The sequence below is a fragment of the Gossypium raimondii genome, chromosome 6 (genome assembly GCF_025698545.1).
Source record: "Gossypium raimondii isolate GPD5lz chromosome 6, ASM2569854v1, whole genome shotgun sequence".
Lineage (NCBI taxonomy): Eukaryota > Viridiplantae > Streptophyta > Magnoliopsida > Malvales > Malvaceae > Gossypium > Gossypium raimondii.
In genome coordinates, this window is record NC_068570.1 from 54410161 (window position 1) to 54437273 (window position 27113).

The window sequence follows — 27113 nt, forward strand, 5'->3', positions numbered from 1 at the left end:
AGTCGAATGCTACTTTTTTGTTTAATTTATAATCAATTTTAATTTTTATGATTTAAAAATAAATATTTTATATTTAAAATAGTAAAAATAACTTAAAAGTTCTATATAGAAATATTTTTAAATTTACCATATAAAAGTTATTGGTTATTTTTATTTACTTGAAAAATAATTTTTTAGAAATATTTATAAACAAAAGTTGAAATTTTATCAAATGATATTCAAAGATATAAAATAAAATTTATTTTTCAAAATAAATTTTAAATTCTAAATAAGGATAAATCGAGAATCGAATTGAGTTATGACAAACGAGTTAAAAAAAAAACCAAACTAAACTAAACTCATCCCTAATATTGACAAGCTTAAACAAATTTGGATTAAATATTTACTAATCCGAATATGCTTGAATTAAATCCTTTGACCACGAATACTTCTATATTTACGTTAAAAATGTTTATGTTTTATATATTGGACACAATAATTATTGAAAGAAAAAAAAGTCAAACCATTAAATTTTCCATCAATTTACCTTAATAATCTCGGGTGTAATCGGGTTCGGACCTCTCGATGAGAAAGAGATGATATAAGGAGCCAACGAGTCATTAACCTCACTACTCCTGAATATAGTTGCTGTTGGAGTTGTACAAGCCCAATTTGCCCGGGCCCAACAACCAAATAAAACCCAAACCAATTAAACTAACCCACCAGCCCAACTAACCTAATACCCTTCAGCCCAAACCAATTACAACCCGGGGCCCAAACTAAAAGACTAAGCCCAAATAACCCAAACCCAACAAGGAGTCAAACTAGGGTTTCAGCTTTTCTGAAACACTAGGCGCCGCCCCTTTCTTCGGACCTTTGGTCTCCCAAGCGCTGCATGCTTCAGACCTTTGGTCTTCTACCGCCACCGCCTCTGTCCCATCCGCCGGCACCCATCAAATGCCTGCAAAAAAGAAAGAAAACAGACAAGCAGCAAGGGAATAGAAATAGGAGCAAATCGGCTATATAAAGGCCGAACCACATTCTGTATTTCTCTCTTTTTTTTTACAACATTTTGGAATACAAAAATAAGCAGATTAAAAGAGCAAAAAAGGTGGATACCAGTTTTTATTTTTGTTCTTGTGTTTATCTTAATTCATTTTATTTTTTTTATGTTTGTTTATATTTTTTTTACAACCCTATTTAACGAAAACGAAACAAACGGGGAAGAAAATACCTGTTCGCAACGAAAACCGGTGTCGGAGCCCATCTTCGCCGTCACCGAAGCCGAACGGTGAGGGTTTCCTTTCTTTTTCTCTCGGTTCCATGGCTGAGAGGGACTAGCCCTCAGGGACGCCTTAAGGAGAGGGTTTTGAAAGGCTTTACGCTACTCCGACCACGGTCCACGAAGGAGTCTTGGCGAAGGCCAAGGGCCAAGGGCCGGATACCCCTGAGGAGAAAAGAGAGAAATTTTTTAGGTTTTAAAATTTTTGTAAAAATGATAGCTTTCAAAATTTTTTGGGTTAAATATTGTTTTCCGAACGGCATCGTTTTGGCAACAGGGGTCAGGTGCCAAAACGACGCCGTTTTGGCCCTGACCCGTGACCCGACCCGTTGGCCCTCAGGATCCTCGTGTTTTTGCGGTAAATGGGCTATTTGCGCGCAAGGCCCTTCCTCTTTTGAGCTGTAGTGCAATCGGGTCCTTGTGGTTCTTATATTTTTGGCCTTATAATTATCTGATTGTTTCCTTTTGGTCCGGATTGAAACGCTGTGTTTGGGGGCTGGGAATATTGCACGGTTGATCCCTCGTCCCTTAAACGAGTTTTATTTTGGCCCCGAGCCATCTTCTTTGTTTATTTGCGATTCAGACCCCAGAGTTCTGTTTTGAGTTTAAATTAGTTCCTTTTTTGTTATACTCTTGCTATTAAATTAATTTATTTCGATAACGTTACCATTATTTTTACTATTATTATTTTATATATTGTTATTATCATTATTTTTCCTATTATTATATCTTTGTAATTTTAGATTTAATTACATATATATACATTTCGGATATATATATAGATACATACTTATATTCTTATATTTTGTGATTTATATTCGTGCATGCATATTTTGCTTTCATAAATATATATATATATATATATATATATATATATATATATATATATATATATATATACTCTTATATATTTTAAGATTTTAAAATGTAATCTCCTTTATACATGTTCATAGTTCACAAGCATATATATATATATATATATTATATATACTTATTAATTCTAACATACATACATATATATATATATATCATTTTATTCATTACCATTATTTCCTTTGGTATACATTTATCTATTTATCTATTTACATGCTCATTATTATTACTTATTTAAATGCTTAAATTTTTTATTTGTGTATACATTATTGATTTCTTTTCATTATATATTTGCCATTTATTTATTTATCTTTTATTATTTGCTGTATTATTTTGTTTGCATTATCATCATTATTCTTTTACATTCATTTCAGATTAGTCAAAAACAAAAAATTTTAAAATGAAAATAATACTCGATATTTAGAATTTTCGAGAATCGAGCCCTAACGTATTGGGTTCCGATTTTCCTCGTTGAATCTAAATAATCGAGATTACTCTTTTAAAAATAATAAAAAGCTCATTATCGGGAATTCAATATGTTGTATCCTAACGCATTGGATATGACACGCTGTTTTCCTGATATGAGAATTTTTTCTAAAAAATTCTAAAGTAAGGCAATGTTTTGCGTTTGGAAATTCGAGAAAACATGCCCTAAGGTGCTGGGTGTCGTTTTTTCTCGTTCAACCAAATAGCTTAATATCCTTCCCAAAATTTCAAAATAAGGCAATGTTTTGCGTTTGAAAATTCGAGGAATGTGCCCTAATGTGCTGGGTTTCGATTTCTCGTTTAACCAAATTGCCAAATATCCTCTTGAATTTTAATCCATGCCATTTGAGTTTTTTCTAAGGATCGTATTTTAAATTTCTTTAAAGTTTTCAGTTTTTCGACACTAAGACATTAAGCAATCAACTAGGTACCAATTTTGGGCGTATCGAGGGTGCTAATCCTTCCTCGTGCGTAACCGACTCCCGAACCCATTTTTCTGAATTTCGTGGACCAAACTTGTTGTTTTAATAAAATCAAATTGTTTATTAAAAACAACCACTTTTCGAGGTGATCCGATAACACCTCATCAAAAAGGATCGGTGGCGACTCCCATTTTTGTTTTCATTTTCCAAAACCCAAGTCGACCCCGTTTTCCATCAAAAAAATGGTGTCAACAGCTTGGCGACTCCACTGGGGACATTTCCAAAATAAGTGAGTCGAGCCACGAGTTGATTATTTCTTGTCTTTTTGTCGAAAGTTGAAAATTTGATTTAAATATACGATCCTCTCATTGCATTTCATTTGTTTTGAGTTATAGTTTTCATCATGTTTAGTATTTTAAATTTTTATATCTTTTTGCACATTGCATTGCATGACCGTTGGTCACACCTTTTAAGTGGGAGTGAGAAACTAGTCCTTCGTGAGGTTTTCACCTCCGTGCAGGATAGTGGATCGCTTTCGGGATACATCTATACCTGTGTCTTCGTGAGATTTTCATCTCCGTGTAGCCATAGGGAAATGTATTCCCCTGAACCGAACTCGGTCCGTATGAGCCTATAATGGGTGAAGATTGAGGAATCTGCTGGTTCGGATACCTTGACTTTAGAACCAACCCTCATATAGTGGACTTAGGAACTTAACCTAGGTAGAGCCACTCCAAATCCCTAGTGGTTACCTGATTAGGTACTTTCTGTTTTCCTTGTTTGTTTCTATTTGGTACTAACCTATCTTGTTTCGTTTTGATTATGATTGCATTGCATATGCATCTTAGGAAGGAGATATTGATTCAAGTTTGATTACTAACTTAGAAAGCTTGTCATGGAATACAAATTCCTTGATAAAGTGGAAAACAATACGACTTCCCGAATATATTCTGAGAAACTCAAGAAGGATGATGAAAGAGTTCGTGACCTTTACTTCGTGGCCTAAGGATTCAAGACGATTGTCTAAGAGCTTTTGACATTCCAACTCCCTTAAAGAAGCCGACAAGCCTTATGAAGATGGACAGATGATGGATCGCGACCAAGATTAAGAAAATGAGCTAGTAGTGGCATCTTTTGGAAATTGGCGAGATTATCTCAAACTTGCGGATGAAAAAAAAGATCGATGTTGCCTCTTGGAATATAAGGGCGAGGCCGTACATGAATCTGCTTTATGTAAAGGAATTTGCTTTCTAGAAAAGTTTCCTAAATGTAATTGAATTAGAATCAACGTCTCTTTAGGCATTCATTTCATGCATCTACATATCATCATTCATCATATGCATTAAAGTTTTAAAAAAGGGATCCTAATTAATTTAAAATTATGACAGAATTACTCTGGAAACTAACAAAAATTCGCCAACCGTTTATCACTACGGTACCCGTCGCAAAACAAAAGTCATGGATCAAAGATTAGAAAGACTCGAACAACTCCAAAAGGAGATACAAGAACAAATGCAAGAGCGGTTAGAGAAGATTCAACAAGATATGAGGAACAAAATGATAGAGTCTCAAAAAAGCATGATAGCTGAATTGACGCAGTTGTTGAAAGGGGGAAACGACAAAGGAAAGGACCCCGTGGTTAATATAGAAGAAGGAAATAATGATAGCCTTCTCTATCCCCCAGGTTTCACACATCCGCACGCGCAAGCTCAAACTGAGGCGTACCTACACAAATCCCCTGTTACAATTAGACCTCAACTATTTCCAACAGGCAGCTCGAGGCCAACAAACTTCCAAATCGAAGTAAGCTCTAACCCCGGAGAAAACCCTACCAACCATATCGTCCCAGATTTCGACGAAGTGGCTGAGAAAGAGAAAACGACAGAAGAATTGCCAAAGCAGTTAGAAGAAAGATGCAAATGGCTCGAGAAAAGGTTCAATGCCATGGAAAGCATTGAGAATTATCGAGGGATTGATGCTAAAGACTTAAGATTGGTCCCAGATCTGGTACTGCCCCATAAGTTCAAAATGCTAGAATTTGAGAAGTACAATGGGACTAGTTGCCCGGAGGCACATATTACTATGTTCTGTAGGCGTATGGCTGGACACGTCAGCAACGACCAACTGCTCATACACTGCTTTCAAGATAGCCTCACAGGGGCAACGTCTAAGTGGTACAATCAATTGATGCGTACCCAGATTAGTTCTTGGAGGGATTTAGCACAAGCCTTTATGAAACAATACAGTCATGTAGCTGATATGGTCCCTGACAGAATTACCCTGCAAAACATGGAGAAAAAACCTAATAAAAGTTTTAGGCAATACGCACAAAGGTGGAGGGAGATTGCCGTACAAGTTCAGCCACCACTCTTGGAAAAAGAGACAACAATGCTCTTCATCAATACGTTGAAGGCCCCGTTCATTACGCATATGTTAGGAAGCGCAACAAAAAGCTTTTCTGACATAGTTATGAATGGTGAAATGATTGAGAATGCTATAAGAGCCGAAAAAATTGAGGCAGAAAAGAGTGATAGGAGGTCAACCCCAAGGAGAAGAGAAAATGAGGTGAACAACACAGGTTACTCAAGGTCAGTAAGTTATCCAGGTAAAGGGGTCGATAGTCAACAAGGTTCATCAAGACAAGAATCTTATGTGAAACAAGGCACTGAGAACCTCCAGTTCACGCCAATTCCGATGTCGTATAAGGAGCTGTATCAAAGCTTATTCAACGCGTGTATTGTCGCCCCTCTCTATACGAAACCTCCACAGCCTCCGTACCCCAAATGGCACGATGCGAATGCACAATGCGAGTATCATGCGGGAAATACGGGGCATTCCATAGAAAACTGTATTGCCTTTAAGAAACTGATTGAAAGGCTTATCAGTATGGGCGTCGTTAAATTTGATGATCCCTCCAGTGCAGAAAATCCATTACCCAATCATAATTGACAAGTGGAGTGAATGCAATGCCCAAGCAACTGAAGAAGGGACCTTGTTAGTGTTCTAAGCAATTCGACTGCGGAAGAAAACCCTATAGTCTCTAGAGCTTTTTAAAGTAATGTTCAGAACATTTTTGTTGCTTTTAGCCTAAAAATGATAGAAATTTCCTTTGCGAAACAGGCTCATGTTTGAACGTTGTTATTTTAATGAAATACATCTTTGCAATTATTACTGAGCCAATATTTTCATTCTTTACAAACAATTCCAGATTCTTTCATTCTTTTGAATTTGCTTCTAAATTGTTATTCATTCATTCATAATTATATTGTATAAATAATCATTCGTAAATTTATACATTCTTCTGTATATTCTTCGGTACTTATTACGGGTCCTCAGATATCAATTTCGTGAATGACCCTGCTACAGACCCAGATTTTCCTTTTGGGCGAGATATGTTTTTAGAGGAATCACATGACTTTGAAAATGACATGGATTTTAGCCTATCTCTGGACTTGTTGGGGATGGTAGCGCGAGAGGATAGACAGATCCTACTTCACAAGGAATTATTGTGAGCTTGGCAAAGATTAAAATTGACCTGTCTTTAAAGATGAAGCAAAACTTTGTTCAAAGATGTCTTTGTAGGATCATACCAGGATATGCCAAGGATAAACGCTGATAAAGAAATCTGCACAACAGCACGATGACAGAAATTTGCAGTAGGAACGATGCATTCCTTTGTCGAGGCAACGCCTTTCTCGTGGAGTCAGCATAGTTTTGCCCATTTGAAGTCGAGTTTCCATCCCTTTAAGATGTTTTCTTGTCGTAGTTGCGCCCCAAAAGGCTCTATGAAGGAATTTGATATCAGAGAAGATTCTTCGAAAGGAATAACAGGGACTTGCCTAATCCCAAGAGTTTAAATCCAATTCAAAAAGAAGAAAAATAAATCAAAATCAAAGTCAAAATGAAAATAAAAAAGAGAAAAGAAAAAGAAAAAGGAAAAAGAAAAGGAGAGGCCAGGGCGAAAACTTGCAAAAGGCGCCTTGTGACCGAAGGTGGTTTTGAGTTGAAAACCCGAAAGGGGCGACTCAAATTTCGAGTAAAATGGGGGGTGAACATCACCATTATCGAAGGTTTCTATTGGGCACTGCTTCGCTATTGAGATCATTAATTACTTCATCAAATGAATAGAGGCTACTGCATGCGTCAATGTCATCATATGCCGATATAGAACTCCAGAAAAGATGGTATTGAAAATTGCATTGAACTTGAATGACAGCACGATAGCTAAGGGCTGTAATCAGTTCAAAATCAGACATCACGGTTTGTCACCGTACACAATGGATTTCAAGAATAAAAAAACAAAAAAAAACAAAAAAAGATGAAAAATGAAAATGAAAAATGAAAAATGAAAACGGAAACGGGGAGGCTAAGGGGAAAACCCGCAAAGGGCACCTTAGGCAAAAGGGGATTTGAGTTGAAAACCCGAAAAGGGCGGCTCAAATATTGATTAAAGTGGGGCATGAGGTAATCAAAGCAACTCGAATCTTGACCAAACAAGGCATATGGTGATCTTTCTATGCCTGAATCAACAGGAAAGGATAGGCGACATCTTGGGGCATCGACAGAGCACTGTAGATCTCCTAAACACATGTCCAACTCAAAATGATCTTTAGAAAGTTTGTACAGAGAAGTTCAAGCTGCGATATCTGGGGCACCCAATTCTCATATTATTTGTTGTTCTTGGAATACTTTTTCCTTTCCAAGATATACATTCCCAATTAATTTCTTTGTCATCCTTCTTTACTATTTTCGATAATTTGTTCTTTCGAGCTATGCTCAGAACCAACTTTATTCTTATCCATTGTTATGACCTTTTTGCAAACATGTTGCATTGGAATAATGATTAATGGACTAATAAAACTTTCACAAAGGAAGTTTTGCATATTACTCTGAAAAGTTTCTAAATAATATAGGAGCCTGAAACAGGACTATTGTTTAGAACACACCAATTTTAAAGGTTGGAAATCTGAGAAGGAAGAGGCTGAATTTAGACTTTCTCTTTGAATTTTGTTGTCGAATGCATTGGTTGAACAAAATGATAAGTTGACGGGTTAATGACAAAGCTTAAATGAACAAGCAAGCAATGATCACCAGGCAAGAGGAGGAGGTTACCTCGGAGAAGAGAGCCTTCATCTGCGCATAAGTCTTTGGTACGACACCCTGTAAAGGGTGTAAGAAACCAGAACGGTTCAGATCTTATATCCCCGAATTGTGTTAAAAGAGGACTGAGGAAAAGTCACATATTTCTACCCTTGGATTACAGTGGGAGAATGATGGTATAAATTCTTGTGCCCCAGTGGATTAAACTTTAAGGTTTACAATATGAGGCAACCTGGCTAATTGTTTCTTCAGAAAAGCCAGTCATGCAAGAAGGCGTTGTAGCACGTCAGTCGCAAAGCTTTAATAAACTTCGAGTAATGAAAACCTAAGCGAGATCATTCTCAAAATAAATAAATAAATAAATAAAATTCTGTATTCAAGCAAACACCATTCACACATGTCTAGTTAGGAGCATTTGATTCATTTTGATCATGCCATCCTAATCATTAGGCATAATTAGGTTCATTATACATGTCATGTTCCCCAGAGAACAGATCAGTGAATATTTCAGATCTTATCTCCCTGAGGTTACAGTGGAGCAGATCGAAGATGGCGAATCTTATCTTCCTAAGCAGTAGTGAAGCAGATTTAAGCCACCAGTCCTATCTCCCTAAGCAGTAGTGGAGCAGGTCGAAGATTGTAGATCTTATCTCCCTAAGCAGTAGTGGAGCAGATCGCATCAAGTCTTATCTCTCTAAGCAGTAGCGGAGCAGACAAAAGAAACCAGTCCTATCTCCCTAAGCAGTAGTGGAGCAGGTCAAAGATATTAGATCCTATATCCCTAAGCAGTAGTGGAGCAGATCAAAGACGACGAATCTCATCTTCCTAAGCAGTAGTGAATCAGATTTAAGCCACCAGTCCTATCTCCCTAAGCAGTAGTGAAGCAGGTCAAAGATATTAGATCCTATCTCCCTAAGCAGTAGTGGAGCAGATCGAAGACGGCGAATCTCATCTTCCTAAGCAGTAGTGAAGCAGATTTAAGCCACCAGTCCTATATCCCTAAGCAGTAGTGGCGCAGATCAAAGACGGTGAATCTCATCTTCCTAAGCAGTAGTGAAGCAGATTTAAGCCACCAGTCCTATCTCCCTAAGCAGTAGTGGAGCAGGTCAATGATATTAGATCCTATCTCCCTAAGTAGTAGTGGAGCAGATTGAAGACGGCGAATCTCATCTTCCTAAGCAGTAGTGAAGCAGATTTAAGCCACCAGTCCTATCTCCCTAAGCAGTAGTGGAGCAGGTCAAAGATATTAGATCCTATCTCCCTAAGCAGTAGTGGAGCAAGTCGAAGATTGTAGATCTTATCTCCCTAAGCAGTAGTGGAGCAGATCGCATCAAGTCTTATCTCCTTAAGCAGTAGCGGAGCAAACAAAAGAAATCAATCCTATCTCCCTGAGCAGCAGTGGAGTAAGTTGAAGATTGTAGATCTTATCTCTCTAAGCAATAGTAGAGCAGATCGCATCCAGTCTTATCTCCCTGAAGTTACAGTGGAGCAGACTAAGACCACAAACATCGTCCCTCTGAAGTTGTGGCAAAGAAGATTGAAGCTTCAAGTTAGACCTCTCTGAAGCGTAGTGTAGTGGATTGAAGCAATAGGACACAGTGGATTAGAATGGGGCTACTTGAAGAAGAAAAGCACCAAGAAGTCAAGACTCAACGAGACCGGGAAAAATTGGTCTTTCTTAGTCTTTGCTCTGTTCTCGTTACACGACAACGAGCAAAGAGGGGCAGCTGTACAAGCCCAATTTGCCCGGGCCCAACAACCAAATAAAACCCAAACCAATTAAACTAACCCACCAGCCTAACTAACCCAATACCCTTCAGCCCAAACCAATTACAACCCGGGGCCCAAACTAAAAGACTAAGCCCAAATAACTCAAACCCAACAATGAGTCAAACTAGGGTTTCAACTTTTCTGAAACCCTAGACGCTGCCCCTTTCTTCGGACCTTTGGTCTCCCAAGCGCTGCATGCTTCAGACCTTTGGTCTTCTACCACCACCGCCTCTGTCCCATCCGTCGGCGCCCATCAAATGCCTGCAAAAAAGAAAGAAAACAGACAAGTAGCAAGGGAATAGAAAAATGAGCAAATCGGCTATATAAAGGCCGAACCACATTCTGTATTTCTCTCTTTTTTTTTACAACATTTTCGAATACAAAAATAAGCAGGTTAAAAGAGCAAAAAAGGTGGATACCGGTTTTTATTTTTTTTCTTGTGTTTATCTTATTTCAATTTATTTTTTTATGTTTGTTTATATTTTTTTTACAACCCTATTTAACGAAAACGAAACAAACGGGGAAGAAAATACCTGTTCGCAACGAAAACCGGTGTCGGAGCCCATCTTCGCCTTCACCGGAGTCGAACGGGGAGGGTTTCCTTTCTTTTTCTCTCGGTTCCATGGCTGAGAGGGACTAGCCCTCAGGGACGCCTTAAGGAGAGGGTTTTGAAAGGCTGTTTGCGCATCTCGACCACATCACGAAAGCGGTCTGGCGAAGGCCAAGGGCCAAGGGCCGGATACCCCTGAGGAGAAAAGAGAGAAATTTTTTAGGTTTTAAAATTTTTGTAAAAATGACAGTTTTCAAAATTTTTTGGGTTAAATATTGTTTTCCGAACGGCATCGTTTTGGCAACAGGGGTCAGGTGCCAAAACGACGCCGTTTTGGCCCTGACCCGTGACCCGACCCGTTGGCCCTCAGGATTCGCGTGTTTCTGCGGTGAATGGGCTATTTGCGCGCAAGGCCCTTCCTCTTTTGAGCTATAGTGCAATCGGGTCCTTGTGGTTCTTATATTTTTGGCCTTATAATTATCTGATTGTTTCCTTTTGGTCCGAATTGAAACGCTGTGTTTGGGGGCTGGGAATATTGCACGGTCGATCCCTTGTCCCTTAAACGCGTTTCATTTTGGCCCCGAGCCATCTTCTTTGTTTATTTGCGATTCAGACCCCAGAGTTCTGTTTTGAGTTTAAATTAGTTCCTGTTTTGTTATACTCTTGCTATTAAATTAATTTATTTCGATAACGTTACCATTATTTTTACTATTATTATTTTATATATTGTTATTATCATTATTTTGCCTATTATTATATCTTTGTAATTTTAGATTTAATTACATATATATACATTTCGGATATATATATAGATACATACTTATATTCTTATATTTTGTGATTTATATTCGTGCATGCATATTTTGCTTTCATAAATATATATATATATACTCTTATATATTTTTAAGATTTTAAAATGTAATCTCCTTTATACATGTTCATAGTTCACAAGCATATATATATATATTTTTATATATACTTATTAATTCTAACATACATACATACATACATATATATATATATATATATTTATCATTTTATTCATTACCATTATTTCCTTTGGTATACATTTATCTATTTATCTATTTACATGCTCATCATTATTACTTATTTAAATGCTTAATTTTTTATTTGTGTATACATTATTGATTTCTTTTCATTATATATTTGCGCTTTATTTATTTATCTTTTATTATTTGCCTGTATTATTTTGTTTGCATTATCATCATTATTCTTTTACATTCATTTCGGATTCGTCAAAAAACAAAAAATTTTAAAATGAAAATAATACTCGATATTTAGAATTTTCGAGAATCGAGCCCTAACGTATTGGGTTCCGATTTTCCTCGTTGAATCTAAATAATCGAGATTACTCTTTTAAAAATAATAAAAAGCTCATTATCGGGAATTCAATATGTTGTATCCTAACGCATTGGATATGACACGTTGTTTTCCTGATATGAGAATTTTTTCTAAAAAATTCTAAAGTAAGCCAATGTTTTGCGTTTGGAAATTCGAGAAAACATGCCCTAAGGTGCTGGGTGTCGTTTTTTCTCGTTCAACCAAATAGCTTAATATCCTTCCCAAAATTTCAAAATAAGGCAATGTTTTGCGTTTGGAAATTCGAGGAATGTGCCCTAATGTGCTGGGTTTTGATTTCTCGTTTAACCAAATTGCCAAATATCCTCTTAAATTTTAATCCATGCCATTTGAGTTTTTTTCTAAGGATCGTATTTTAAATTTCTTTAAAGTTTTCAGTTTTTCGACACTAAGACATTAAGTAATCAACTAGGTACCAATTTTGGGCGTATCGAGGGTGCTAATCCTTCCTCGTGCATAACCGACTCCCGAACCCATTTTTCTGAATTTCGTGGACCAAACTTGTTGTTTTAATAAAATCAAATCGTTTATTAAAAACAACCACTTTTCGAGGTGATCCGATCACACCTCATCAAAAAGGATCGGTGGTGACTCCCATTTTTGTTTTCATTTTCCAAAACCTAAGTCGACCCCGTTTTCCATCAAAAAATGGTGTCAACAGGAGCACTACAAAAACATATAGGCAAAATCTTACATGATATTCATTTGTGTATTCATATTATATTCGCATCGAGTAATCGTACCTGGTGGAGTTTACGTACTCAAAAATGTTGCGACCGTCAATCAAGTTAAAACAAGATGCAGGCAAAGGAAAAAGGCTAGAATAGTCAATATTGTTGCCCTGGTCTCGAGCCACGGTCCCAGCTGCACCAGCCAAAAGGGCTCCTATCCCGTTAGTAAGTATCGTATCACAAAGAACAATCTTACCCTTCACCAAATTTTTATCCAATGAATTCGGAAAACAGAATCTGCACTTCAACGATTGGATCATTAAAATATTAATAGTATAAAGAGATACGAAAAGATAAAATACTTTAGTTTTACACATGTGTAACTGGATCAATTAAAAAAGAAAAAAAAAGGCTAAGTTTATGTTACCTCGATGATATAGTAGATGTTGAAGTAGTGTTTGCTGCGTCTCCGCCATAAATCATAGGGTACGTTTTATTCTTGAGATCAAATGTATTTATTGATACTCCCTACGTACAATCATACGTGTATATATGTATATGATAGCTATCATTATAAATCATAAAATTGATATATGATTACAAATCATGTATGTATTTATATTACCTCATAAATCTTGTTGTTGCCAAGTTGAACCTTGGTGGAAAACTTACGATCAATGGTGCTAGCTACCACGGAAAGCGACCACGGTGAGAAATTAGAGATCGTTGAACGTCTAGGGCCATCGTTACCCGCCGAAATTACGGTCAGTATACCGTTTTTCATGGCGTGAAAAGATGCGACATCGATCGCATGTTCGAAATAGTCTCCAGTCCGTCCTCCTTCGACTGAAATTGATATAATATCGACTCCATCAGAGATCGCATCATCGAATCCTACGAGAATGTCGGCATCCTGACAACCATCGGACCAACATATTTTGTACACCGCGATGCGTGCTGATGGAACCCCTCCTCGAGCTGTTCCTGAACCAAAGCCGTAGAGACTTGCACCATCAACTAAATTCCCGGCTGCCGTGGAAGCAGTATGAGTCCCATGACCGTCGCTGTCTCTCGGAGATTCAAAGTCATCCGGTAAAAGCAGTCCATCGCTGCGGTAATATTTTGCACCTATGATCTTGCTGCATTTGAACATATAGCAATATTAGTTAGACATTTGAAGCACTAAGATTTCTCCCATATCGAACATATACTTGTATCCGAAACGCACCCTAAACCCGGTAACATAACCCAAGAAAAAAAATTTACTTGTTGCAAGTGAAATTGTCTTGTGGTTGAAATTGGCAACTGCCTTTCCATTTGGAAGGAGGTGGACCAAGTCCTTTGTCATCAAAGCTTAGAGATTCAGGCCAAATTCCAATGTCTAAAACACCAATGATAACATCACTTTCCATGGTTGCTCTTTCAACTTGTTGAGGGAATCCCATAAAATCCCATGACCTTGTTGTATGTAGTTTTCTCTTTTCATTTGGAAACACTGATACTACACCCTTTATTCCTGAACATATCCAAACAACCAAAATTCAAATTAAGCTCGAAGATCTGCATCTTAATCCACAGAGTATTTTCGCTTTGATTTTTAAAGTAGATCTATTATTATAACTAGAACTTGAAATTTTAATTTGTTTAACTCGAATATGAACTTGATTTAACTTGATTTGATATAAAAAGTAACACTATGAAACCAGAGGGGCATGCTAAGGTCTTGACCCTCACCTTGGTTGAATGAGGACTCTTTAATCCTTACCAAAAAATTGTATTTTTTTAGCATCTTCAAAAGATTAATAATATACTTTAAGCTTTTTAATATAAAAATTTTAACCTTGATACCTTCAAAATTTTATAATTTTATTTTGGATCTCTAAAAAATTCATGGCTTCACACTTGGAACTGGCTCAACTTGAACTTAAAAATGAACCAAACTTAAGTGTCAAATCCGAATGAAAAACCCAAAAAGCTCAATTGAAAAACCTCAATGATTTAATTTTGAAATTGACCTGAAATCAAAATTATTCAAACTTGAAATAATATAAAATTTTAAAACTTGAATTGATTCAATCTAAAATAATCAAATTTGGAATCAATTGAATATGTTCGATTACAAGTCTACTTGAACTTATAGTGCTCTCTGTTTTACTTGAAATTCTTATAATTTTGTCTAAAGTTTACCAATCTAACCCTTGATTGAATCATTCAAATCATCTTTTAAGTCAAATTGGTTCGCTCAAGTATAAATGTTGACCTAATAATAATTAAATAATTAATTCAAAATTCATAAATATTATAAAATATTATAAAATCGATTCAAGCGCTAATTTTTTATTTTGATTTCTAGTTTTTTTAATTGAACCCAAGTGATTCACTCAAAAATTAATTCAACTCTTGTTTTCATATCGATATATTGATCGGTCTTGTTCAACCAATCCGACCTATCAATCTGATTCGATACAAATAACACTGTTTTTATCTCATAAAGAATAATTGATAAATACAAACTTAAATGTTTGTGTATATATCATAATGGATTTGAAGAAATTTTAAATGTGAGGTTGGAGTGTTACACTTACCGGCCATTTTTTGTGCTTCTTCCTCAGTCAAATCCACCACGAACCCATTAAAACTCTTTTTGTAGCAGTACAGCACTGTCTTCGACTCACTGCATTCATTCCAATTGCATGCTCAATCTCAATAAATAGTAGGTTTTATTTTGTTTTGGGAATAATTATAATTAATTATTACAATTATTAGGAATGGCTAAGGCTATTGACTGCCCTTTTACCTTGGTCCCTGTTTATATATATACGATATAAATCAGAGGCAGCATATGTTTACACACCTGCCAAAAACATCTTGTACCATGCTGCTGTGAAGCAAAGCTGTGGAAGCTCCATCTTTAAGTCGGTCACCCATATACACAATATAGCTCCGAATATTCACCGATTACAATTTTTATTTTTTTTAAAATGAAGTTCATCACCAATGGAAATTTAAAAAAAAAAAAAAAGACAAGAAATTAAATCCAGTATTAACCTTTTGATTGGCATTGGCGTTGGATTGAAAAAGATGAGAGGCTGCTTTGTTAGTAAGAAGAGCTAAAAGAAAGCAATGAAGTAGATATTTTCCTCCATTGAAACAATGCTCACACAAAAATAAATAACAAACTTTTCCAAGTAGTATATTTATGGAGAAAAATAGATGCTAAAGTCTTAGTCTTTGTGGAAATAAATTATATTATAAATTTAAACTTTTCATACTTTTCTTTTGTTTTAATTTATATTTGGGATAATATTTAAAATTGTATATAAATTTGTTGGATAATTACTACAAAATTTCCTTTACCGTAATTTTAGTAAAATGTCAAAGTTTTGAGAAAATCAACAAGAATGAATGAAGCTCTCTTGTTGCTTATAAAAATAATGACCTCCTATTTATAGGATTCGGGTAAAGTAGTTCACGAAATTCAAAGGTGATATTGCAATGATTAGATTCTAACGGTCATATTATTGCATTACCTTCGTTATAAATTATATTTGGGATAATATTTAAAAGCTGGACATGAATTTTGGTCAAATATGTAATGTTATAATTATTTCTTTAAATATAATTATATTTAAAAAGAAATTGGATAAACCATTTATTTTATTTATGTTTGGATTAAATTTTAATTTTAAAAATAATCGTGTATTATGTCTATTTCCTACCATGGTAGCTTATTAAATAAGTGTTCCTAAGTTTTTATATTTTTGTGGATATGAACATATGACCTACACATTTTGATTTTCTTTAGTATCAATAAATTTGGGGTCACCAATTGCTACAACTAGTGAACTACTTTTCAATATTATTATTATTTCATTAAAGATGGAGAAAAGTATTTTGAGATTGAGAAATTATTAGGTAAATTGTTCCTATTAAATAAATTATTGTTTTATTCGATAATTTATTGTATAATAATGTTTTAAAATTTTTTCTTAAGTATTACTTAAGGGTGAATTCATTTGATTCGATAATATTTTTTAAAATTATTTATGATAATTTTGAGTTTTAAGTTTTGGATTTTATTTTAACAAAAGGATATATACATATATTGAAAAATAAGTTTCATATAGAATTTTAGGTATTTCTAAAGGATTTGAATAAGTAACAAACTTAAGCACGAAGTTAGAATAGGAGAAAATATGTCAAATTCTGTTATTAGACACTATATTTTGAATAAGTTGTGGATTTAGTACCTATATATTAATTTAGTCATTTTCAATCTCTATACTTTTAAAGTTTTAATCTTGACCAAATGAAAACTATCACATTAATTAAGTTCTGTTATTTTTAAAATTTGACACGTCAAACATATTATCGCATATGTAATGTCATGTCAACTTGCCATCTCCATATATTACTCACAGAAAACCAATTAATAAATTTAACAGTTGTCGTTTACATTAAGATTAACGTTTGGAAATTAGAAAATATAAGACTAAGAACGATCCAATTCGAGAACATGAACTAAATCTCTAACTTTACACATAATGTAGGACTAATAATAGAATTTAACCAAATAGATTTAATTGCTATTGTTTGGTCAGAATAATTTTTTAAAATTTAAAAAGTAAATAAACTAAAATTGATCAAATACAAATACATGTATTAAATATACAATTGATGTAAAATACATGTTCTAATGGCAGAATTTGACCGGAGAAAATATGATAAATCAGTTTGATTTTAGCTTGTATGTGGTAGAATGACATTTTATTTGGTGGCGTGTATGGGAAGGGTAAACCTCATTCTTTAATAGCTGATTCAATTATTAATATATTTTTACTTGTGGCTGAATTACGTATTTGAGAATCAAATCCATAGAATTTATATATGTAGAGATTAAATCGATTGACTTAATTCAGAATTAGGATTATATAAATTTAAAAGCTAAATATATTATTATACCAATTAGATAAAAGTCATATTTTCTATTAACAATTTAATAATAATGTTAGTGATAAATTTGTAAATTTTTATATTTTGGGTGTCTACTTGCTATATAAAATTTTTAGTTTTCATAATCATTTTTCCAAAAATTATTTTTCAAATAAAAAATGATTTTTATATAACATTTTAGCTAAAATTCTAAACTGTGGAAATAAAGAAGAAGCTTGACTACGAACTAATTTGTCTCCTAACATGTCCAGAGGGAGACAGTGCGTTAGAATAGGAGAAAATATTACAAATCAGTTTGATTTTAGTTTAAAGAGGTGAAATGACCTCTTGGCATTATTTGTCGGTTTGTATGGGGACGCAAGAAAAATATTACAAAAAGGCATAATGTCAATTTTAGATTTTCTCTCTTTTTAACTTTTATTAATTTGGTCCTTTTTTAATTAAATTTGAACATTTATTTTTCCAAAAAGAGTTAAATTGTTTTTCTTAAATAAAAATACTGATTATAATATTATTTCTAACAATTTTAGCGTGTGAACTCGCTTAATAGTCTATTTGTGCTATTTATAAAAATATTTAAAACTAAAAATATAAAAAGACGGTTGTTCTTTCATTTTCGCACTTTTTATTTTTTATGAAGAAATTAAACCCTTAATTTTCTTTTCTTTTTTTCCAATTAAAATGTTAAATCACCGTTAAAAAGAATTTTTAAATAATTAAAAATAAAAAAAATATTTTAAAAGAACTATAAAATTTTCAAATATATATTAAAAGAAACCCATCGTGGGTTCTTGGCAGTTGGCATCGTAGGTGTGGAATCTTTCCTCACAAGGTCTTGGATCTGGAAAGAAGCCGATAAGCAGTTCAAATAAGGGCTAAGGCCACTCCAAAGTCCAAACGAATAGACATCCCGTTTTTGGGTGGGTGGGTCCGCCCTCGGTGACTCCTCCCATTCAAACCCCTCCCCCCCGGGCCAAAAAAAAACAACTTTTTGGCTTTCTCAAGTAACCCACATTTCTTCACCACTTTCCTAACATGTTTTTAATGATTATTTAACATTTTTCATCCAAATCAAGCAATTTTACAAACAAAAAAAAATTTAAAATTAAAAGATGAACTTTTTTTAAAACAAGAGTCAAAATGAAAAACAGAAAAACATTAAGAGCACGTTTGGTTCGCTGTATTGGATTAGAGGTGTATTGGATTAAAGGTGTAATGGAATAGAGGTGTAATAGCAAATCAACTGTTTGGTTAAATGTAATGGAATAGAGGCGTAATAGTAATCTTGTGTTTTGTTGAATGGAATAGAGGTGTAATAGCATAATGGAAAAAACTAAAATGACTAGAATACCCTTAGCATAAATTTGTTTTGGTAAATGATTATTGTTATTGTTATTTAAATTTTAATAAGATTATTATTATCAATAATAAATAATTTAATCATATTTAAACATAATTATTATTAAATATATTTTAATTAAAATATATAATTTAATAAAATTCTTAAGAATTAATATTCTTATATGAATTTACTCAAATCATAATATATGATCTTGTAAAATATAAATTAACATAATTATTATTAAATATATTATAATTAAAATATATAATTTAATAAAATTCTTAATAATTAATATTCTTTTATGAATTTACTCAAATCATAATATATGATACTATAAAAAATTTGAAATAATTAATATTAAATATATTTTAATTAAAATATATGATTTAGTAAAATTTAAAATAATTATAACTAATAAATTATATTTTATGAATTTGTATAATTTAAAATAATAATTATTACATATAATTTAATAATAATATATAATTTCATAAAATTCTTGATAATAAATTTTCTTATATGAATTTATACAATTTAAAATAATTAATATTAAATATAATTTAATAGTGATATATAATTTCATAAAATTCTTAATAATAAAATGTTCTTATATGAATTTACAAAATAAATATATAACTTGAGAATTATATTCTGCATAAACATAATTAACTTATATTAAGAAAATGTTTGATAAAAATGAAATTCTACATCCTAATCCATATATTATATAGTTTTACAACATCAAAAACTTCCATCATCTTCAACATGTACTTCAAAATCCCATCCTGTGCCCTCGACATCTTCTTTCTCCTTGCCTGTTCTTGTGACAGGCGCTGTTTAGCAATATCAATCCCCTCCTTGCACTTATTCTGCTCTTTAAGCCGTTTGAGACGTATTTTGTCCCTCCACATCCTCCTCTAAAGTTCATCCACATCAATTTCTTCATCACTATAATCATCCTCCACCGTCGCCTCTGGTTCAATTTGTGAGGCTGCCACATCTTTTTCCCCAAGTGGAGCACTGAAGAAATCCATATCCCCACAAATTCCCATCTCGTCAAACATCATCATTGTTCCAAGATAGGAACTCAAATATGGCTGAAACTTGAGAGAACCTCTAATCTGCTAGTACTGATATAAGTTCAACCCACCCAAAAATAGGCCTTAGTTAACCTATTAAAAATTGAATAAATATACTGGTTAACAAATACCCAGAGTTCCTTGATAAACTTGCAGCATCTAACCAATAAAATTATATACACAGTCAAAATATAAATTTAACACCACACACAAACAGACACATATGTATATACATGTATACATATATGTAAACTCTGGCTAAAGAAACATAGATGAAGTAATCAAAAAATTAAACAGATCAATCAGTGGATCCTCCACATCAGACACAGCCCAAGTCTTATCCCGGTGAATTGAAATATTTCCATTATCTGTGACAACTGTGACCACCTCTTTCCGGGTCAAAAGCTCATTGGCTACAACTGCATTCATTTTGTACTTTTTCAGAGCCATAATGGCCTTCTCTAGGAGAATTTTTGAATCTGTCTCAAGCTGTTGATCGAAACCAGATAAAATGGAGCCAATCAATTCATGATACATGACACGAAGAGCATTCATTTGAGACACGAAGAGCATTCATTTGAATAACAACTTTCAATAAGTTCTAGCTTCCAAAGCAAACAATAAAGCAAGTGCACCATTGTGTCTGACCTTGAAGGATATGCAGAAAGCCTTGGGAATTCATTCCGTCCTTAACACTGAGAGCATCTTTGGCACTTGCATAAGTCGCATGTCCAAAGGACCAGATGCTGACTGAATCTTGTGCTCTACCTGTGCAATTAATCAGTGTTTTTGCCAAAGAAGAGAAATTATAAATGAGTATTCAAATGAAAATAATATTTCAGTCTAGAAAAGGAAGATGATTTCATTATATTGAACCAATACCATGCTCTTCCAATGAACATAAAAATCAGAGACAGCAGCAGCAAGATAAAACATTGCACGAGGTCCAAGGGTTCTCATTGATGAGGCAGTGATCTTTAACATCTTCACTTGCAAGAAAAACCATTCAGGTCATAAGAGATGGTTGCTGTATATGATGAATTTCAGATGTTTTCAGTGTAATAACAAAGGGCATACTTAAAAGCTATTTATCTAATGACAGTGAGAACTAAATATGGTTACCAAATCTGAAGAAAAACTGAAAACATAGAGTGACTAACATTTTCTCCTAAATTTTACTTCAGAATATCTCTCCCAGTGCATTCATCAACATAGAGAGGTCATGGGCTCAGCCAAAGCTATCATTATGCTTTGCCAAAAGCAAAGATAAGAGACCATTAAGTTAAAGCAATATTAACCAAAATGGTAGCTCACCCATGAAAAAGCATATAATAATGGCTAAAGCTATCACTATGTTTTGCTAAAAGCAAAGAGGAGAGACCATTGAGTATAAGTTTTTTTAACCAAAATGATAGCTACCCCAGGAAAAAAGCATATAATAAAGGCCAAACTTTTAAATATATTTAACTGTACACTCGAAGCTTCACCCACAAAATACGCATTATGAGTTCCCAAAGGTACAAATATATCAACATTGGCAATGGGCCATTAATATGAACCTCAAGGAGTCATATGAAAGTTTATTGAAGCCAACCTGAAGATACTCAAATATGGTTGCAAAGGGTAGCTTCAAAAGGAGACCATCTGCTACTGCCTGCAAGAAAATGCGATGAGGCCAACTGTTAAAACAATGTTGATAAGGCTTGCAACCATTAACTAAAAGAGCCACAAGCTATATCAAAGATAAAACTAGAAGAACGATTAGTTAGTAATGTTGACAGCCCATACAGCATGATGATCTCTAATGGTCCCCTTCACTACTTCAGAATGTGATTGCCGCACTAAAATATTAGACATAACCCAGTAAAGATAAACTACGATTCATAAATCTTCTAGCTGCGATGACTTCTCCTGCGTAACAAACATGAATACTTCCCTAAATGCAAACTTAAGAATGTTAAGAAAAGCATACAAAATACAATGTATCGTCTTTCATACCATGTTTATAGTTTAAGACGCTGACCTCATCACAGAAAAGAATTGGTTCTTTTCATGTGAGCGCAGCGACATCAAGCCGCAGTGTGCAATCCTCCCAATGGAGGCCTGAGCTCCCCTCTGAAATTTCTTCCCTTGGGTTCTGATTGCAATTTAAAATGACAACAAAATCATCATCAATCACTATCCTAAATATCCTGGGACACAAAAATAAACCTTTGCAAAATTTCCTAGTCTCTAAATTCTCAAACAAAAATTGCTAATGCATGACATAGAACAAAAGCCTAATTCTAGCAGCTCCTTTAAAAGAAAATATACCTTGTTTGAATCAAGCTCAACCATGTCACTTCCACAGTCATAGTCCAATATCACTGTAGGAGCGGTTCTTTGAAACATCCAAACAATCAATTTTGCTTCACTTTTAGTTTAATATTCAAAAGTAGAATTAAATCAAACTAAACGATCGTAAAACTGAATTTAAATCACCAAAAACGTTAAATAAAATAATCGACATTTCTTTTTACCTCTGAATTCCATTGAGCAGCAGAAGGAACTTCAACAGGAGGCAAACCTTCATGCTTCCAACCGGAAAAAGCATCTAATGCATTGAAATGAATATCGTTGCTGCTTGCGACGTCTTTAAGAGAACCAAACAACTTTCACCGAATATCATTTCTGGTAAAGTGGCGAAGTTTGGAGTCTTTGTTCCCATTGTTGGAGAGCCAATAAGTTGAGAATCAAGCGGTTACCACCATGAAACAGCAACAGGGTTGAGCGGATGAAGAAGAAGAAGCAGTCTGCTAATGAGTGATGAAGAAGAAGCAGTTGTGGCGGCCGAAAGGAAGGAAAAAGTTATGGAATCAGAAAAATCAGAAGAAGCAATTAGGAGGGTAAAACAGGGTAGAAGAAATGGGGAGAACTTAATACGCAAAGACAAAAGCAGCTTTTCATCCGGAATAGAAATCGGTGGATTTTGGGGATTAGGTCTGTAATGGATTAGACCTGTAATAACAATACACTGAACCAAACAATGGATTAAAGGGGTATTAAGTGGGGCCCACCGATTAGGGGTGTATTGGCTATGCCAATACACCCAACCAAACATGCTCTAAGGGTTAAAGTTGACATTAAAACGCCTTTTGAGTACTAATTCTTAATTAATAAGCAATAAATAAAATTAAAATCTACATTTTCAAAGGTTAATATGTTAAGGGTAGACTATATCATTAGTCACTAAATTATAGATAAGTTTTCGTTTTAGTTACTGAACTATTCAAAAGTTTTCATTTAAGTCGCTGGACTCTTAAAATCGGTGCTATATGGTTTTCTCTATTCGCACTGCCTACACCAATCAAAAGTTCTCTTTCCATTCTCTTTTGCAGTTTGTTTGTTTTCATAAAACAATTTTAGACATCATGAATCTGCGAACCAAATTTCAAATAGCTTTTTTTTCTGATCTTTGATACTGACCGTCAGATCAACTTGGACTTGAAGTATATTCTTCTACTCATAGATGGGTACTAATCCATCATATCGATCATCATTTGGAGCTTGTTGGTGGAACTTTAAAAAAAAAACCCTAATAGCTTAGTAACTTGAATAAAAAATTTTGAACAGTTCAGTTGTTGACACCATTTTTTAAATAAAGCGGAGTCGACTTGGATTTTAAAAATGAAAACGGAAACAGGAGTCGCCACCAATCCTTTTTGATAAGATGTGATCGAATCACCTTGAAAAGTGGTTGTTTTTAATAAATGGTTTAATTTTATTAAAACAACAATTTTGGTCCACGAAATTCAAAAAACGGGTTCGGGAGTCGGTTACGTACGAGGAAGGATTAGCACCCTCGTAACGCCCAAAAATTGGTACCTAGTTGATTAGTTAATGTCTTAATGTCAAAAATTGAAAACTTTGAAGAATTTTAAAAATTCGATCCTAAAAGCTTTTGAACAATATGGGTTGGAATTTAAGATTCTCTTGTTCCGAAAGCATATCACATCCAGCACATTAGGATATGATATTTTAAACTCTCGAAACCAAGATCACCTTATGGTTTCCAAAACCCATACTTTGAAACTTTAAGAGGGTATTTGGCTATTTGGCTAAACGACAAATCGAAACCCAGCACATTAGGGCACGTTTTCTCGAATTTCCAAACGCAAAATATTGCCTTGGAAATTGTAAAAGGATATTTGGCTATTTGGTCGAACAAAGAAATCGAAACCTAGCACATTAGGGCACGTTTTCTCGAATTTCCAAACGCAAAATATTGCCTTTATTATTTTTTAGAAAAATCCTCATTGTACAGCCCAATATTTGCCCAGCCCAAAACCCAATAAACCCAGACCTGGAGCCCAAATTGACCCAACAAATATAAGCCCAAAAACTAGCCCAAAGAGCCCAAATCTAACCCTAACAACAAAACAAAATTTTCAAACCCTAGGTGCGGCCGCACGTCCCATCGCCGTGCCTACTCTCTGCTCCACCGCCCGCCCACTTGCCTTGCCTCGTCAAGGTACCTGCAAACAATAAAAGAATAGCAGTACCAACAGCAGAAGAGGGAGAGAAACAAACAAAAAAAAGAGAGTGGAAAAATGGCTATAAAAGGCCATTCAAAACAAATTGTAAGGGGTTCGGCCTCTATTTGATAAAGAACAGAAATAAAAAAGGTTCAACATTTTGTTCAGTTTTCTTTTTTCTTTTGCTTACTTTTTTTATTGTTTTTTTTAAAGTTTATTTTTTTCTTTTTTAACCCGAAAACATAAAGAGGAAAACACCTTACCTGTGCCGCGTCAGAGGAGGAGGAGACGAGCAGTTTCTCCTTATTTTCGGGCCTTGGGCTCATCTTTCTCGAAGTTCCGCCTTGGATTCGTGTCCTAAAGGCGTTTAGCTTCAAAAAGGAACCGAAAAGGTCCAGTTTTGTACTTCTGGCCGCCGCCCACGGCGTTGCTACGGCGGAGGTGCGCCGGAGCCTTCGTCGGACCATGGCCGGAGGAAGGACCGAGAGAGAGAGAGAGAGAGAGAGAGCTTTTCTCTCTGTTTTTTAGAAAAAATGAGGAAACTGATTTTTTTTAGTTTTTTTTATATATTTATACTAATTAAAAAATGGCGTCGTTTAGCTATAAGGGTCAGGCGCCAAAAGCAGCTGCTTTTGGCCTGACCATGTGATGTTTGACCACAGGGGAGGACCGCGTGTTTTCACTAGAGGGGATATTTGCGCCATAGGCCCCTCCTCCTTTGTGGCGTGTTCGATGCGATCCTTTTTTGATTTTTGATTTTGGCCACATAGTTTTTCTTTTGTTTTAATTTGGTCCCGACCATGCACACGCGCCTCACTGGAACGACGCCGTTTGATCGGTGAGGGAATATTTCCCTTTTCGGTCTCTTCCCTTTCACGCGTGTTGTGATTAGGTCCTTTTAGTGTTTTTCTCTTTTAATTTGACCCTAAACTTTATTTATTTTTAATTTAATCCCTAATCTATTTTTGTAGTTATTTTTCTACTAAATTAATTGTTTAAATATTATTAATGCTATCATTATTAATTTTGTATTAGCATTTATTATTATTATTATTATTATTATTATTATTATTATCATTATTATTATTATTATCAATATTATTGCTAACATTGTTATATTCATATTTATACTCATTTATGTAAATTTCAAATATCACTACACCAAAGCAGGCTTTTAGCGGCGTTTTTCGCGGCGTTTGGATACAAAACGCCACTAAAGATAGACCATTAGTGGCGCATCATTAAAAACGCCGCTGAAAATAAACATTACCGGCGTTTTAGGTACAACGCCGTAAAAAACCTAGCGCAACGACGCCATTTCAAGAGTATTTGGTGATTTAGCGGCGTTTTTAAGTAAGCGCCGCTAAAAACCCTAAGCCCAACGACACCGTTTCTGAGATTTTGGGGATTTAGTGGCGTTTGTATAAAAGCGCCGCAAAAAAACTAAGCGCAATGACGCCGTTTCCCGAGCTATTCACGAAATTAGCGGCGCTTCCTATAAAGCGCCGTTAATGCTCAGGTCTTTAGCGGCGTTTCTGGGAAAGTGCCGCAAAAAAATCTAGCGCAACGACATCGTCTCGCCAGCTTTCAGGGATTTAGTGGCGCTTTATAGGAAGCGCCGCTAATTATCAGGCTTTTAGCGGCGTTTGTTGTAAAAGCGCCGCTAAAAACCTAAGCCCAACGACGTCGTCTCCTTATCTTTTGGGGTTTTAGCGGCGTTTTAAAAAAGCGCCGCTAATGCTCAGGGATTTAAAATAATTTAAAATATTTCTTAAAAATTGAAAAATTAAAAAACTATTATTTAAAATATTTTTAAAGTTTTTTGGATACATTACTGATTTTTTTAGTTTATATATTAAATAATTTCTTATATAATCGTAAAAGAGGTAGTATTAAATTTAAAATATTGAATTAATTATCATTATAGTATATGGTTTAGAGTTTAAGGAGTAGGTCAGGATATGAATTTAGGGTTTGAGATTTATGGTTTAGGGTTTAGGTGTTATGCTTTTGGGGTTAAGGGGATCTAAGAGTTAGGATTTAGGGGTTTAGGGGTTTAAGGGTTTAGGGGTTTAAGAGTTTAGGGGTTAGGGGTTTAAGGGTTTAGGGGTTTAAGAGTTTAGGGGTTAGGGGTTTAGGGATTTAGGGTTTAGAGTTTGAACGGTAAAGTTAGAGTTTAAGTTTAGATTAAATATCTTTTATTAATTTTTATATGAAATATGTTATTTAAGTTAATAAGAAATTTAATATATTTAAATTATGAGTATATAGTTTATATTATTTAAGAGATATAATAGATAGATGATCGATCACTTTATGCATGTAGATTGATACATGTATCAAATACTTTTAAATATTACATAATGTTTTTAAATAATATTTATTGACGTAAAATTTAAATAGTAAAATTGTATAATAAATTTTTTTAGGGGTTTTGCTTTAGGGATTAGGGAGATTTAGGAGTTTAGGGTTTATGCTTTAAGGGTTAAGCGGGATTTAGGGTTATGGGTTAGGAATTTTTATATTAAATACTTTTAAATATTACTTAAAATATGAATAATTATTAATGTAAAATTTAAATTAAATATACAAGAGATAAATAAATAAATAACAAATTTTATTCAAATTTTAGCAAATATTTATTGCATTTTTTTGTGGCGTTTTTCAAAAAACGTCGGAAATTATCTTTAAAATGAAAACGGCGTTGTTTCA

General features: G+C 34.3%; 1 protein-coding gene, 1 long non-coding RNA gene and 1 pseudogene across 2 annotated transcripts; all 3 read right to left on the reverse strand.

Moving 5' to 3' along the window:
- Positions 1–1353: 1353 nt before the first annotated feature.
- Positions 1354–15678, reverse strand: LOC105772838 (cucumisin; the record flags this gene model as incomplete). The annotated part of the gene is made up of 7 exons (XM_052632087.1): positions 15368–15678; positions 15099–15187; positions 13780–14029; positions 13139–13652; positions 12941–13041; positions 12586–12810; positions 1354–1426 (listed from the first exon to the last, which is right to left on the reverse strand). Coding segments are annotated over exons 1-7 (1326 nt in total), but the record flags the coding sequence as incomplete, so codon positions are not given.
- Positions 8496–10592, reverse strand: LOC128041906 (uncharacterized). The gene is made up of 2 exons (XR_008196930.1): positions 10446–10592; positions 8496–10173 (listed from the first exon to the last, which is right to left on the reverse strand). It is a non-coding gene; the product is annotated as an uncharacterized LOC128041906 (long non-coding RNA).
- Positions 15679–19988: 4310 nt separating the features above from the next.
- LOC105772839 (uncharacterized) lies at positions 19989–24868 on the reverse strand (annotated as a pseudogene).
- Between the last annotated feature and the right edge of the window lie 2245 nt (positions 24869–27113).